This window comes from Enhydra lutris, unplaced genomic scaffold (assembly GCF_002288905.1).
Source record: "Enhydra lutris kenyoni isolate GAN:26980312 unplaced genomic scaffold, ASM228890v2 scaffoldscaffold13, whole genome shotgun sequence".
In the NCBI taxonomy this organism is placed as follows: Eukaryota; Metazoa; Chordata; class Mammalia; order Carnivora; family Mustelidae; genus Enhydra; species Enhydra lutris.
In genome coordinates this window covers 38679656-38693265 of record NW_019154097.1, presented here as the reverse complement: position 1 = coordinate 38693265, position 13610 = coordinate 38679656, and the positions used below count along the sequence as shown (strand labels likewise).

Here is a 13610-nt window from a genome sequence, read left to right as displayed (position 1 = left end):
GCAGCAGCGTCCGTGCCACAGGAAGGGACCGACTCCCAGGCTCCCGGGCCTCTGGGGACCTCGCCTGCTCACACCGCAGCAGCGTCCGTGCCACAGGAAGGGACCGACTCCCAGGCTCCCGGGCCTCTGGGGACCTCGCCTGCTCACACCGCAGCAGCGTCCGTGCCACAGGAAGGGACCGACTCCCAGGCTCCCAGGCCTCTGGGGACCTCGCCTGCTCACACCGCAGCACGTTTCACAGGTGAGCCCACTGGGATGCGGGCGGGGGGCAGGGGAGGGGTCACTGAGAAGCATGTCCAGGGACGCATGTGGCCACATCAGCGGTGGGGCAGGTCCAAGCTCGGGCCCAGCTTGGCTCCTGATGCCACCACGACGGCCCTTCTTTAGCTGGAGGAGGAAACACAGACAGGGCAGCCCATGGATAAGGGTCTCCTAGGCCCACGCAGGCTGCAAAGACACGGCTTCTCCCCTGAGCCCGGCCACGCGGAGCCACGCACACCAGCAGCTGCCCTCGGACCCAGCAGGGTAGGGACAAAGGCTCCGGCCTCCCGCACCGTGTCACCGGCACGGGGGTCCTCGGGGCCAAGCGCCGCTCCATGTGCGGGGGCAGGGGGTGGGCATGGCTGGGTCCCGAGCCCCGCGCAGCAGACGGACCGCTGCCCCAACTCTCCTGCCGGCCACAGCTCTGCTGCCCTGCAGCCTGGCTGGCAAACAGATGCTCCATTTACGCAGCTAAATTACCACAAAATGCACCCAGAGAGACGGCAGGCCAATTTCTCCCAAGGTTTATTTGCATGAGGAGGTAGTGGTACGGGAACATTCTATCTTCTCTTTTTTTGAGAAACAAAACAAATTCAGTACACACACGAGTTAAGAGAAAAAAAGACAGCGGCTTGCGGCGCGGGAGCGGCTGAGGGAGGGCGTCGAAGGCTCCCACGGCTCACACAACTCAGGAGCCCCAGGGCGCCACGTGGGATAGGGTGCCGGGGCCACAGGTGGGCGGGTGGCCACGGGTCTGAGTCCCGCGTCCATCCCCGACCTGCGAATGTGGACCAGCTCCCGCGCTCCCTGAGCCTCAGCCTCCACGGCTCTCCACCGGCTGCCAATGGCCTCCGCTCTCCGGGCCGGCCTCCGCCAGGGCCAGGTCTGTGACCACCACGCACCTCAGCACTGTGACTACCATCACCCACGCGTCACAGCCCGGGAGCAGCCCAGCGCAGGCGCGGCACAGCAGGTGACACGTCATGCCCAAGGAACGCCGGCTGGATCCCTGGCCCACCACCCAGAGGCAGTCCGGGTCCGGGCGCTGGCCTGCACGTCCCCGGGACCACCGCAGGGCAAAGCAACAGAAAGGCTGAGTACCGGAGCTGCTCCGCCGGGCGCCCAGGCCAGGGCTGTGTCCCACCCTGCAGGACACAAGCACCACCAGCCAGAGGCTCAGGCAGGAGGGAGGGCGTGGGACAGGGATCCAGGGACCCAGGGACCCCCACGCTGGCTCACAGTGTGGTCCCTGGCATGAACAGCACCAGCTGGCCAGGGGGCGGCCAGGGCTCCCCACAAGGAGACAGGGTGGGCAGAGCTCTACAGGCAAAGCCCGGAGCCCTCCGCCACCTGCAGGAGAGTGGACGCCAGCCCCAAAACGGGAGGCGGACGGCATCGCCCAGACTTTCTGGACTGCGGGCAGGCTCGGAGACGGGAGCCTCTGGCCGGACAGCAAAGCACAGACAGCAGACCGCACCTGGCCTCCTGACCCCAGCGTCCCCTCGGAATCGTCCACACTCGCGCCTAGCTCCAGAAATGAGCCCCAGAAATGCGGCTGGGCTTCCGAACCCCCTGCGGGGCCGGAGCAGGTGCGCACACGCCGCCTGCGGACGGCGGGGTTTACGGCCTGGATTCGCCGACTCCGGCATTCACTCCCAGACACGGCGTCTGGCCCCCGTGGCCCCCGTGGGGGAGACCGGCAGGAGCCCCGGGCGGGCGGGAAGACCCACGGGAGGGGCGGCAGGGAGGCTGCACGAGCGCGGCCGCCGACGTGGGGACACCGGCTCTCCCAGAGACACGGAGAAAGTCAACATCCTGACTGAACGCCGGGGCCTCCTCTGCGTGGGCTCCCGGACACCATCGTGGCCCCGGGACCGCGGGTCTCCTGCCTTTACCGGGTGGCGGCAGGCACGCGACGCGTGAGCCAGAGCGCAGACTCCCGCAGCAGGCGCCGGCCGGCTTGCGCAAGAGAGAGGACGCGCGCGCAGACCCCCCACCCTCCTCCTGACACCCGGACCGCGGGACTCCGTCTAGCTCACGGGGCGACTTCGGATGCCCCATGAGCCCTCCTCCCATCCACCCGTGGAGGCGCCGAGAAATGACAGTCCCATGCTCCGGGGGGACAACCGACACCCAACGCCTCACGGGCTCCCTGGACCCATCTGTCCTGGCCCCAGCTCTCCGGGCCACCCTGCTTCAGGCACTGAGTCAGAGCCTGGAGCAAGGGCAGCCTTTCCCTGACTCCTCACTCCTGGAGAGGGAAGGCACCTCGAGGAATGCCCGTCCCAGCGCCCTGAGTCCTGGAGCAGCGTGCACCCAGGGGTGCACCCACCCAAGAAGGGGCCCGAGAAATGAGCCACGTGGGAGGCCTTTTAGGGCCTTTTAGGGACCCAAATGTGTGCGAGCTCAACGACGATATTCAAACATATGCTATTAGTATTCTGACCTTGATGTCAACCCGGTCATAAAAGTAGGACTTTTAATGTCTCTTAAAGAAGGGGGAGGCCATGGGCAAAGGCATGCAGGGCCCTCGAGAGTCACATGGTGGCGCTGTGGGTCCCCACCACGGCCAGCACAGGGCTCCAGGGCACGTCCCCAGGGTGTGCACTCACCTGCCACAGACTCCTCCCAGCCCCACAAGGGGATGCGACTTTTCTGTGGTCAAAGACACATAACGAAATCTACCATCAGCGATTCTGTTCCTTCGCCATGATGTGCAACCAGCGCCTGGATCCAGAGCCTCGTGACCCCAAACACAAGGCCATACCGTGAGCAGCCGGTCCAGGGCCCTCTCCCCAGCCCAGCTGCCACCTGTGCCCGACACGCGCGAGCCCGGAATCACGTCAGCCTCCCCGGCCCTCATGCTCTCGAGTCCAGCTTCCCTCCCCAGCACAATGTCTCTGAGGCTCAGCCACACAGTTTGCCTTTGCCTGTTCGTCCACTGAGAAGGAAGCCAGTTTTCACACCCATCCTACAGAGGGGGAAACTGAGACCCCACAACACTGCAGCACGAGGGCCCACCGTGGTCAGCAGGGAAGCCAGGACACCAGCCCCGAGCCCTCGCCCACCCTGACTGTGCCCGGACACCTCGAGGGAGGGGGAGCCCGGCCCCCTGTGCAGCCAGGAGCATGGAGGCCCGGGGGAGCAGCCATGTGGCAAGCCCCCAGGCGCCCGGTCACACACCACTGCCCGGCTGCAAGCCTGCTTCCTTTGAGCTCTGGGCCAAAAACAAATTAAACCGAATGGTCCAGAGTCAGTTCTCATGGGAAGCCCGTCATCTACAGAGGAGAACAGCTCAGATCGCAGTGGTCTCGTCCCTCCCTGAAAGGACCGTCTGTGACATTCGCTCCTGTCCCCGCGGCCAGATGAGCCGGGGGCTGGGGGGTGGAGCCCAGCCCCCCCATCCAGGGCGTGGAGGGGCAAATTAAGAGTGGGAGGAGCTGAGGGCAAGGCGGGGAGGGAGGGTGTCAGGATGTGGCTGCCATGAGCACGGGGACCAGAACCTTCTGCCACCCCAGGGGCCTGACACAGGGTATGAACAGACAAAAGCTTCCTGAGGTGTCCTGTGTGCCCGGGACACGTGGTGACACCCGGAACCAGACACCCGCTTGTACAGTTAAAAGCTGGGACGGTCCCTGCTCTAGCCATGACCAGGGTCACCAGGGCACCACCCTGTTCCTGGGGCAACACTGAGGCCTCCCAGCACACAGCCCGCCACCCCCAGGTGCCAAAGCTCATAGAAGCCGTGCCACGGACCACAGCCGGCCCCCACGGGGAAGCCAAGCCAGAGAGGCCAGACGGGGGCTTTGGAGCTCTGGCGTGAGAAAGGCCGGGGCTGGCGGGGCCCCAGGTCTCTGAGGGGGACCCTGGCAGGTGGCTTCGCCCTTGCACCTCTGCAGAGGCCCCCCTCCTGGGGCCACGGGGCCACACCACCCGCCCCTGGCAACATCCTGTGTCTAGGACACAGCTAGATAATCAAGTGAATGTCGGTGCAACGTGTGTCCCCAGGAAAGGAAGGGGTGCTCAGGGACGAGACCAGGCAGAAGCAGGGCTGGGGCACAGGGGGGCCAGCACAGAAGCAAGCGGACGCCTGGAACCCCAACTGCCCACCTACACAGGGACTCCAGGGACGCCCTCTGGCATCCGCCCGCCCACCTTCCACGTGCCAGGGACACACCTGTCAGGCCACAGCAGGACCTCGCACGCTTCGGGGCGCACCGGGAGGCAGACAGCAGGAGACCGGCAGGCGCCCCTCCCCGCACATGGGGCCCCCCACTCCTGTAAAGACCTGGAGGCTGAAGAGCCCAGCGGACAGACAGGAGGACAGGCGGCGGGCCCCGCACGGGACCATGGACGCCGCTCCTCTGTGAGGCCTGAAGCCCAAAACACGGCAAACCACAGGAGCATTCCCAGGCTCAAGTTGAAGGTGACAGGGGGCAGACAGGCAGGTGTACTGAAGCCCTTGTATGACCTCTACGGAGACGGGCACATGAAGCCCATGGAACAGGGAGGTGCCCCCCACCCTGGGGTCCCAGGGGCAGTTCAAGCTCAGCCCCGCCGCCCTTGGCGGTCACGCATTTGTTGTTCCTGTTTATCTTCTGGATTCAGAAACCGAAACAGTGGGAGCAGCTACTGGCTGAGAGCCCAGAGGCTCGGGGCTCCTCTGGCTGCCCCTGGGCTTGCCCTGGCCTGAGCGGGGCAGTCCTTGTCGGGGCAGGGGACAGGGGCTCGTCCCACGCAGCTGGGGCCCCGTGGCACAGGCGGTGGGCGGCGGCTGGAGCGTCCGCTCCCGGGCACTAGACCTCCCCCCAGGACGTTGAGGACTCCTTCACCTCCCCAGGAAGCCTCCACTCGCAGGCCTGCTCGATTCCTCCGCGTCGGGAAACACCATGTTGTTTCTCCAGGAGCCCCCCTCCAGACGGTCAGGGACACAGAGTCAGGGGTCTCTGCCGCTCTCGCCCAACGCCCACGGGCAGGTGAGAGCAAACGTGCCAGTGACACAGAGAGTTCCCTCCCAGCGACGGGCACAGGTGAAGGGGACAGCTGCAGGTTGGCAAGAGGCCTCAACCTCCACGTGGCCGTGGGACCTCAGGCAGCCGCCTCGGCCTCTCCGTTAAGTGCCCGACCCGGTGTCACACTGGGGCGGCCAGGGACTCAAGCCTCCCAGAACAGGGCCCAGCTGGCAGCTACGATCTAGAAGACCTGGGGGGCCTGTCTCTGCAGCAACCACCCACCTCCACCCTTCAGTTACCCAAAGGCATCCAGTTTCCAAGGCCATCTCAAGGGCCACCTCCTCCATGAAGCCCTCCACAGTCCCTTCCCTCCAGGATCCAAGCATCTGTATCTGATAAGAACTAACACAGCCCCCAAAGATGGGACAGCAAATCACACGTCTGTCCCCACCTCCTGCACCGTCCAGCACTGGAGCTCCTGGGACGGAACCAGCAGAGAAAGGGGCTGAGACCCTTCCAGCAGGCACCCAAGGTCACCCACAGAGGAAGGGGCAGGGCTGCCATCCGGTCCTGGGCCCCGTGCTCCTGGGCCAAGGATCCTCCATCTGTCTGGGCATCACCCAGCCACCACCCACCCCCGGGGCTGAAGGGTAAATGAAGATGGAGGCAGGAGGGAGGGTCCAATCCAGGCGCTGGCCGCCCACCCTCTCTTAATCTCCGTGAGGCTCTGCTGCAGCTGGGCGGCCAGAGGCGAGGTGGGGCCCACTGGCCAGGGAAGGAGGCTGGGCCAGCCAGCAGGATCACGCCGGCCACCTAGGCCTGGGGAGGGAGACTTATGGGGCCAGATGTGAGGCAGGGACAGTGCCAGGCCCACATTTTCCCACCAAATCTTCCCAGCAGCCTGCAAGGTGGTCACGGGCATCCCCTGTGAAGACGAGGAGACCAGGGCTCAGCCAAGCCCACGACCCTGCGCCACGAAGACCCCCACTGCAGCCCAGGGGCCGACGGCAGTGGACCCCCCACTGCCCCTCCAGAGGCCAGCAAATGTCCGCGCCATTCCAGACATTGGGGGACTCAGCCCCGGTGGCCCCCTGCTGCCTCTCCTGTGAGATGGGGCTGAGGGCCGAGCCCCACCACAACCCCTCCATGGAGGAGATGAGGTCCCGGCCCCCAGCACTTAGCCCAACTTCTGGCGCAGGTGGAGAGAGCTTTGTCCTTACCAAGCACGTCCAAGGGCCCTGGATACAAATGGAGATGTGACAGCAAACTCTGGAAGGGTGGGGACCAGGGACCGGGTCTCCTTCCCAGGCCCCAGGACAGGCCCTTAGCCCCGCAGGCAAAGCCCACCCCCTGGTTTTGTATGGGCCACAAACTAAGGAAGGTTTCCACATTTTTAAACAGTCAAAGGAAAAAAAATCAAAAGAGTATATTTCGTGATACACGAAAATGACATGAAACTCAAATTTCATTCTCCGTAAAGTTTGCTGGCCCCCGCCACACTTCCTCGTTTCCAGATCAGCCCGGCTGCCTTCGCACAGGAGGGCAGAGCTGAACGGTCATGACAGAGCCTGTCTGGCCCGCGAGGCCCAGAATATTTACCATCTGGTCCTTGACACAAGACCAGTGCCAGCCTCTGCTCTGGGAGCGGGGCGCTGGTGGTCAGCTGGGGCGCTGCAGGAGACGGGGGTAGATTCAAGGGGCAGTCAGGACAGAGGCCCACCCGGCAAAACTGCCAGACTCGGGTCTGGGTCCCTGCCTAAACCAGGGCCCCGCCACCCCGGTCCCACAAGCGCTGTCTGTCCCGGATATCCCACCCCTAGAAGCCACGAAGCCAGGGACACAGACGTGGCCTGGACACGAGGCCAGGAGGAAGAGGCTGGAGGACGTGATGCTGCCCACTGCCCAGAGCAGGACCCACCGCCATTCTGGGAAAGATGACAGAGTCCCTCTCCAGAGTGGGGACACCCTTGGCCACCCTAACCTCGTGCAAGAAAGAGCTTGAATGAGGCACTGGGGTGGGGGCTCCCCGTGGCTACACATCCTCATCAGGCCTCCAGCAAGGCTGCTGCCTGCACGCAGGACCCCGGGCTCAGCGGAGCCCCCATTCTCTGCACGGGGACACCCACATCCAGGGCCCAGGTGGCCTCCCCAGCAAATGCAGAGCTTCCAGGCTCCGGCCCAGCCCGGCAACACCAAAGCCACAAACAATGCACCAACCACCGCGGCCAGGCAGTGCCCTCCCATGACGTGGCCGCTGATGCCCATGGGCCCTGCCTGATGAACCCACACGCAAGCTTCAGGCCCCCCCACACACAGCCCAGGGTCCCTTGCAGCCAGTCAGGCCAGCACCAAAGATGGGACCCCGGCACACTGGCCTCGGCCACCAGCCCAGGCCCGGGTGGCCCACTCAGAGCCTTAATCCCTGCACATGTGAAAGCCACGGTCAGGGAAGTCCACATTTCTCCACTTTCACCCCTAAGAAGCCTTTCCGAGCGCTATTCATGGTCAACCTCCCATACGACGCCCCAATGCCAGAGGTACCGTGTGTCTGTCCTGTACTCTGTGTACATCTGAGCTCTGTACGTAAAAAGAACATGATTTCCTCACCTCCAAAGAATTGATTTCCGCCACACTGGAGGCCATATCACCCTGCTGAGAAGGCAAGGGTTCGTTAAAGTGTGTTATTAAAATTAACATCATGCATTTCTTTTTACCTTTTTAACCGGATCACCAGAGGTTTTGAAATACGGAAGGAATTCATGTGTTTCTATTTGGCAGCCGTGATACAGACAGAAAACAAAGAGAAACGTGCACACAGCACACCCATCTACACTTGTGCCCCCCGCCCCGCGCGCACACACACACACACACACACAGAGCACCAGCTCCCACTGCGAGGGCCGCGGAAGGGCCGCGGGGAGCAGAGACAGCCCATGGCGGTGTGCACACCAGCAGCCAGATCTTGGCTTCTAAGCACCCCTCCCCACGAGCGGACCAGAGCTCCTCAGAGACAGGGCTGACTCCTGAGCTGGGACAGAGAAGAATGCAAAAAGACATCTTGCTCCAGAAAGTAGCTGAGAACACAGGGTGCCTGGGTGGCTCAGTCGGTTAAGTATCCGACTCCTGATTTCAGCTCAGGTTGTGAAATCGGGGTCGTAAGATTGAGCCCAGAGCCGGGCTCTGAGCTCAGCAAGGAAGTCTGCTTGTCTCCCCCTGCTGCTCCTCCCCCCCACAAATAAATAAATAAAATCTAGAAAAAAGGAGGAGAAGAAAGAAAGAGGGAAAGAAAAAAGGTAGGAAAAAAGGGAAAAGGAAGGGAGGGAGGGGGAAGGAAGGAAAGAAGGAAAGAAAGAGGAAGGAAGGGAAGGAAAGGAAAAAGGATAAGGGAGGGGAGGGGAGGGAAGGGAAGGGAAGGGAAGGGAAGGGAAGGGAAGGAAAAAGAACTGCTGGGAACATCTTAAAATGCATAGCAGCTGCCTTGAAGCAGTTCCGGGTCAAACGCGAGCGTGGAAATAAACGACAGTAACAGATTACAACCCGCGGAATAAAACAGGAAATTATAATGCAAATTGGCAGGAAGAGAGGGGAAGGAAAAACTGGAGGTGCACTTTGCCCTAGATCCCTTCAAGAGAAGAGCCCTGGACGACGGGGGACAGAGCGACACCACGGAGCGGACAGGCAGACACCGCCTGGGACGAGGCTGCACACGCCACCCGCAGGACAGGAGCCGGAGCGGAGGCACCGTCGCTGGTCCACCCGCAGGCGCACACCCCGACTCCAGTCCCGAGGGACATGGAGGGACCAGCGGCGGGACGCTCTGCCACAAAGGGTGCTTGGAATCTGCAGGTGTCGAGGTCACGGCACAGAGGGAAGGCTGCGGAGCTGCCCCAGACTGAGGGGCTGAGGAGGACCGCAGACAGCGCCCCTCCAGTTCCCCTTCTGCTGAGCCAGCATGTCCGGGGACACGTGAGTGGGTAACGCCTGAGACGGGGCTGAGAGGCCGAGCTGCGCTCACCGAGAACAAGGCCCTTGTCTTGCAGGCGACGCACTGAAACGTTCGGCGTGGGGCCCCAAATTTCCCCTCACCTGCACTGGGGCGAGCCACGTGGAGCTCTTCTGAAAGTCCGAGATATTTTCCAAAATTTGGAAAAGGACAAGAGGCTTCCTGTTTCCACAGAAGCAGGGGTTCCTCGGTGCTGCGCTCTGCCCTGGTGTCGCACGGCTCCGCCTCAGGGCCCAGGCCCCGGTGGCCTGTCCTCAGCAGCCCCGAACACCTGGGGGCACCTGCAGGCCGCTTCTGCAGCCCAGGGCATCTGGGCGACACCTCCACACCCTCGCTCTTCCAGAAGCGTCATGAGAGCAGGACCCCGGCCACGCGGCCCCAGCCCCTCGCCAAGCACAAAGCCTGCCTCGGAAGCCCCCGAGATGAGATCCTGGAGGAAGGGCTCGTCCCAGTCCCCCTCCAGGCGGAGCTCTGCAGAGGAGGCAGCAAGAGCGTGGTCCCCACGTGCTGGCTGGAGTAAAAGCACCCGAAGTGCAGGGTTAGCGACCTGCCCCTGGCACACGGGGGCCACAGCCAGGCTCGCCATACCGCAAGGCAAGAGAGTGCAACCAGAGCAGGCTTCCTGGAGGAGGGGCCTCTAGAGCAGCTCCTCCAGGGAGAACCAGGCCAAGAGAGGGGGAGTTCCACCAGCAAGGGCACAGCCATCATGGATGCTGACCGCAAAGGTACGGGAGTGGGGAGCAACAGGCCTGCGGCAGGGATGGGAGACGCAGGCAGGAGAGTTACCCTGCGAGGACCCCGGTGCCAGGCTTCCCAATCTGTTCTCCGGGGAGGAGGCCTGCTGGGGCGCTGTGGGCAAGAGGCCGGGTGGGTGGTGCCCTCCAGGTTCAGACCGCGGACGGAGCGCAGGGACTCTCTGCTGGCGGCAGCAACCTCAGGACGTCCACGGCCAAAGCTGCTCCCGACACACGGGACCTCTCGTTAGGATCAGCGGTTGCGGCCGTACCTAATTATCTTAATTAAACCCAAGGTGACTTCCAGGCATTTTGGATTTAAAAAAAAATTAAAGCACGGCCTGCCAGCTCCAGGAGGGCACGACGGAGGGGCCTCCCGGCGCTCTGCACGAACACCTCCCAGCCTCCGGCTCTGCTCACAGCAGATGCCCGGTAAGTGCACATGGTCTTACGCTCCTTTGGGGCCAATAACCCAGCTGAGGTCAGCTCAGAGTGAGGGACATTCCAAACGCTATGCTCTGAAAACAGGATGTCACCACGAGAAGCCAGCACGGCCTTCTGGAACAAGGGGACAACATGGAGGCCTCCGGGCTGGACGGGCGTCCGGCTCTCCAGAACCACGGAGGCCGGAAGGCCCTGCAGACCGGACTCGCCACAGAACATGGGCACCCACCGTGCACCCCATCCTCCCCGTGGAAGCAGACATGTGGCAGGAGCCACGGAACGAAAGTCAGCCAGAGGCTCGAGGAAAGCTTGCAGAATCGAATTCGCTCCAGCAATCCTACGAGGGAGACTTAAGTTCATGGCCTGGTTTCCCCTCTTCCGACCTGTGTGACCTGAGGCCACCGGATCTGAGCGTCAGCGGCCTCATCTATGAAACAGGAGCGGCGCGGCCTCCCCAGTGAGAGAGGGAAGCCTGCACTGTCCTTGGGATCCGAGCATTGGGGACCAACAGGACATCTTTCATCCCCCGCTCTAGGGAGGGTAAGCTCCCTGAATCACAGAGACCGGCCACACAGAGAGGCCCCCGGGCTCTTCTCCCAACCCGGCACGGCCAGACCTGCCAAAGAGAATGATTTTCTTAACTGTGAATATACAGACGGAGCCAAGGCATAGACCCAACGAATATAGGTTCTCACGGCAACAGAAAAACAAAGATGGGGTGACCCACCCCAACCCCTACAAGATGACCGGTGGGCTGAGGTCAGGGAGAGCAGCCCTCAGCCTCAGCCAAGACAGTGGTCCCTGCCAGTGTCCGAGGACCCACCTAGAATCACTAACGCCAGCTCTGCGCTGCACTGAGGACGTTTCCGTCTTAACCTCGGGGAACCCTCAGCGGGCGGCATTAAGGAAACTACTGTTGCTGTTCCCATTAAACAGATGGGGAAACTGAGGCCCCAAAGGTGGTCACCTACCTAGAAGGTGACGGTGCCAGGCTTCAGCGAGCACACGTCCACGAAGACACACAGATGCTCGCCCGGCTGCTTCTCCCTAGCACCGAGTCCCCCTTGACACCCTTCACCCAGGCTGTGACACGGGGGGCTCAAAGGGACTGTGCTGCTGTCAGGGCTGCTGCCCCATCGACGGCTCTAGGGACCCCAGGATGTCTCTGTACTTCCAGCACAGCAGCTGAGCCAAGCCACCTGCACAGCCGGGGTGCCCCGCTTCCCCTGCCCTGCCCAAACCCCTGCTGGGAAAGGGCAGCCCCGAGACCCAGAGGCCAGCCAGGCCCAGCCTCCGTTGTGTGGACCTGCCCACCCCAGGCTATGTCCCGAGCCCCAGCCTCCCCGCCAGCCAGCCAGGAAGCCCGCCGGGAGCCAGCCTGGGCAGCCCCTCCCGCCTGTGGCCGGCTCTGCCCTCTGCAATCCTTCCTGTCCTCAGTGTCTCCGGCCCAGCCCCTTCCCCACCCCCAGCAGAGGACAGAGGGGAGGAAGGGATTGTCGGACTGATGAAAGCACCATGCAGCAGGACGTCTGGCCCGGGGAACTCCGGGTTCCTTGGCATGAGAGAGCCTAAGGACAGCGCCGGTGTTGGGGGAGCCCTGAGACCGCACCCCTGCACCGCAGAGGCTCCCTCAATAGGCTGCCTGCCTCCGGGGTCCTGAGCTGTTATCGCTGAGTGGGACAGCAGCCCCCTCCCCTCTCAGGGCTCCTCTTTGTCAGCAGCCACCCCCCTTCCTCCCTGGAGGAGGGGATGCCCTCATCTCCTTGGAAACGCAGTCCCAGCCAAAGGGCAGAGGCCGTGCAGCCCAGCCTGGAAAAGCTGTGACTCACTCCATCCCCCGTTCTCCCTGGTGGGTTTTCCGATGTCACACAGGAATCGCTGTTGTCCACGCGGACTTGCCGTGGGCCACAGAGGAAGGGGCTACAGGGCTAACAGGAAGGTCGATCCTGGACAGGGCTGGCCCCCGTTGGGCGCCCAGGACCCCTTCACATGGAGCTAGGCGGAGCGAGCTGTGTGACTGGGGGAGGGCCGGCCCGAGCTTCATTCTGCTCAAGTCCTCGCCAAGTTCCCATTAAGGGGGCAGCCAAGCAGCTCCTGCCGGCTGCGCAGACATTTTCCTGCCGGCCGGCTGCCACACGCCTCGGCCACGACAAAGGCCACACTTGACGGTGCTGCCGAAGCCACGGGGGCTGCTGCGGCTCGGAGCAAGCGGCCGGGCCCTGTCCAAGCGGAGGCGGCCAGCCAAGCCCTCCCGCTCCCTCCCACCCTCGGGCGACGGCTCCGCGCCCGCCGGCTCCCCGGGCCGCGCCCCGCGGGCCCCCCACGTCCCGCCACCAGGCCACCGAGCCGGGGGACACGACGCCCAACGAGGACACGGGCGTGCCGGGCTCCCTGGGGGCGGGAGGGACGGGAGAGGGGGCGGCAGCGGCGGGTCTCCCCTCAGCCGGGCGCCGCAGACCCTCCCGGGCTGCTTCCCGGCGGTGCCCACGGGCGGCGGCGGCGCGCCCCGGGCTGGGGGGACTTTGGTCAACTTCGCGCCTTCTGGGGCGCGCCCTTCCGGCCCCGCGACCGCCGCGCGCCCGGACCCTCACCTGGGACATCTGCGGCCGGAAGTTGATGTCCTTGAGGTCGATGGAGCCGGGGGAGAGGTTGTGCAGCAGCTGGCAGAGCAGGACGCCGTCGCGCAGCGCCTGCGCCAGGTCGAACACCACGGCCGAGGGCCACACGACCCGGTGGTTGGGCGGCAGGACCTTGCAGTCGATGAGCCAGCGGCCGCACTGTCGCCACTGCTCCATGGCGCCCGCGGCGGCCGCTCCGCCGGCCCCGCTCAGGGCAGCGCTCGGGTCGAAGTGCGGCGGCCGCGGGGCATCCCGCCCGCGCGCACGGGGCTCGGTGGCCGGGGCGGGGCTTCGCGCGGGCGGCCCGGGGTCCCCGCTGCGCCGCCGCGCGTCCCCTCCTCTTCCTCCGGCTCCGGCTCCTCGCGGGCCGCCGCTCCCGCTCACGTGCGGCCGCGGGGTGGGCGCCGCGCAGCACGCGGGACCCCCTCACACGCGCGGGCGCCCCCGGGCCCCGGGCCGGGCTCCACGCCGCCCTCCGCCGCAGCGCCCCGCCACCCGCCCCTCCGGGCGCCGCATGATGCGCTCCGGGCGCCCCGCGGCCGCCGCCGCTCCTGCCCCGCCCGGCGGAGCGGCCGCCGCGGGCGCCATGGAGCAGTGG

General features: G+C 64.5%; 1 protein-coding gene across 2 annotated transcripts in view; it reads right to left on the bottom strand.

Moving 5' to 3' along the window:
* The window catches only part of LOC111146429 (vav guanine nucleotide exchange factor 2), a 161131-nt gene extending 147830 nt beyond the window's left edge, over positions 1-13301 (bottom strand). For both annotated transcript variants that reach the window (XM_022501979.1, XM_022501978.1), the window contains exon 1: positions 12986-13301. In XM_022501979.1, coding sequence (XP_022357687.1) covers positions 12986-13189 — 204 coding nt within the window. In that variant the 5' untranslated portion in view covers positions 13190-13301. The remainder of the gene's footprint in view (positions 1-12985) is intronic.
* Between the last annotated feature and the right edge of the window lie 309 nt (positions 13302-13610).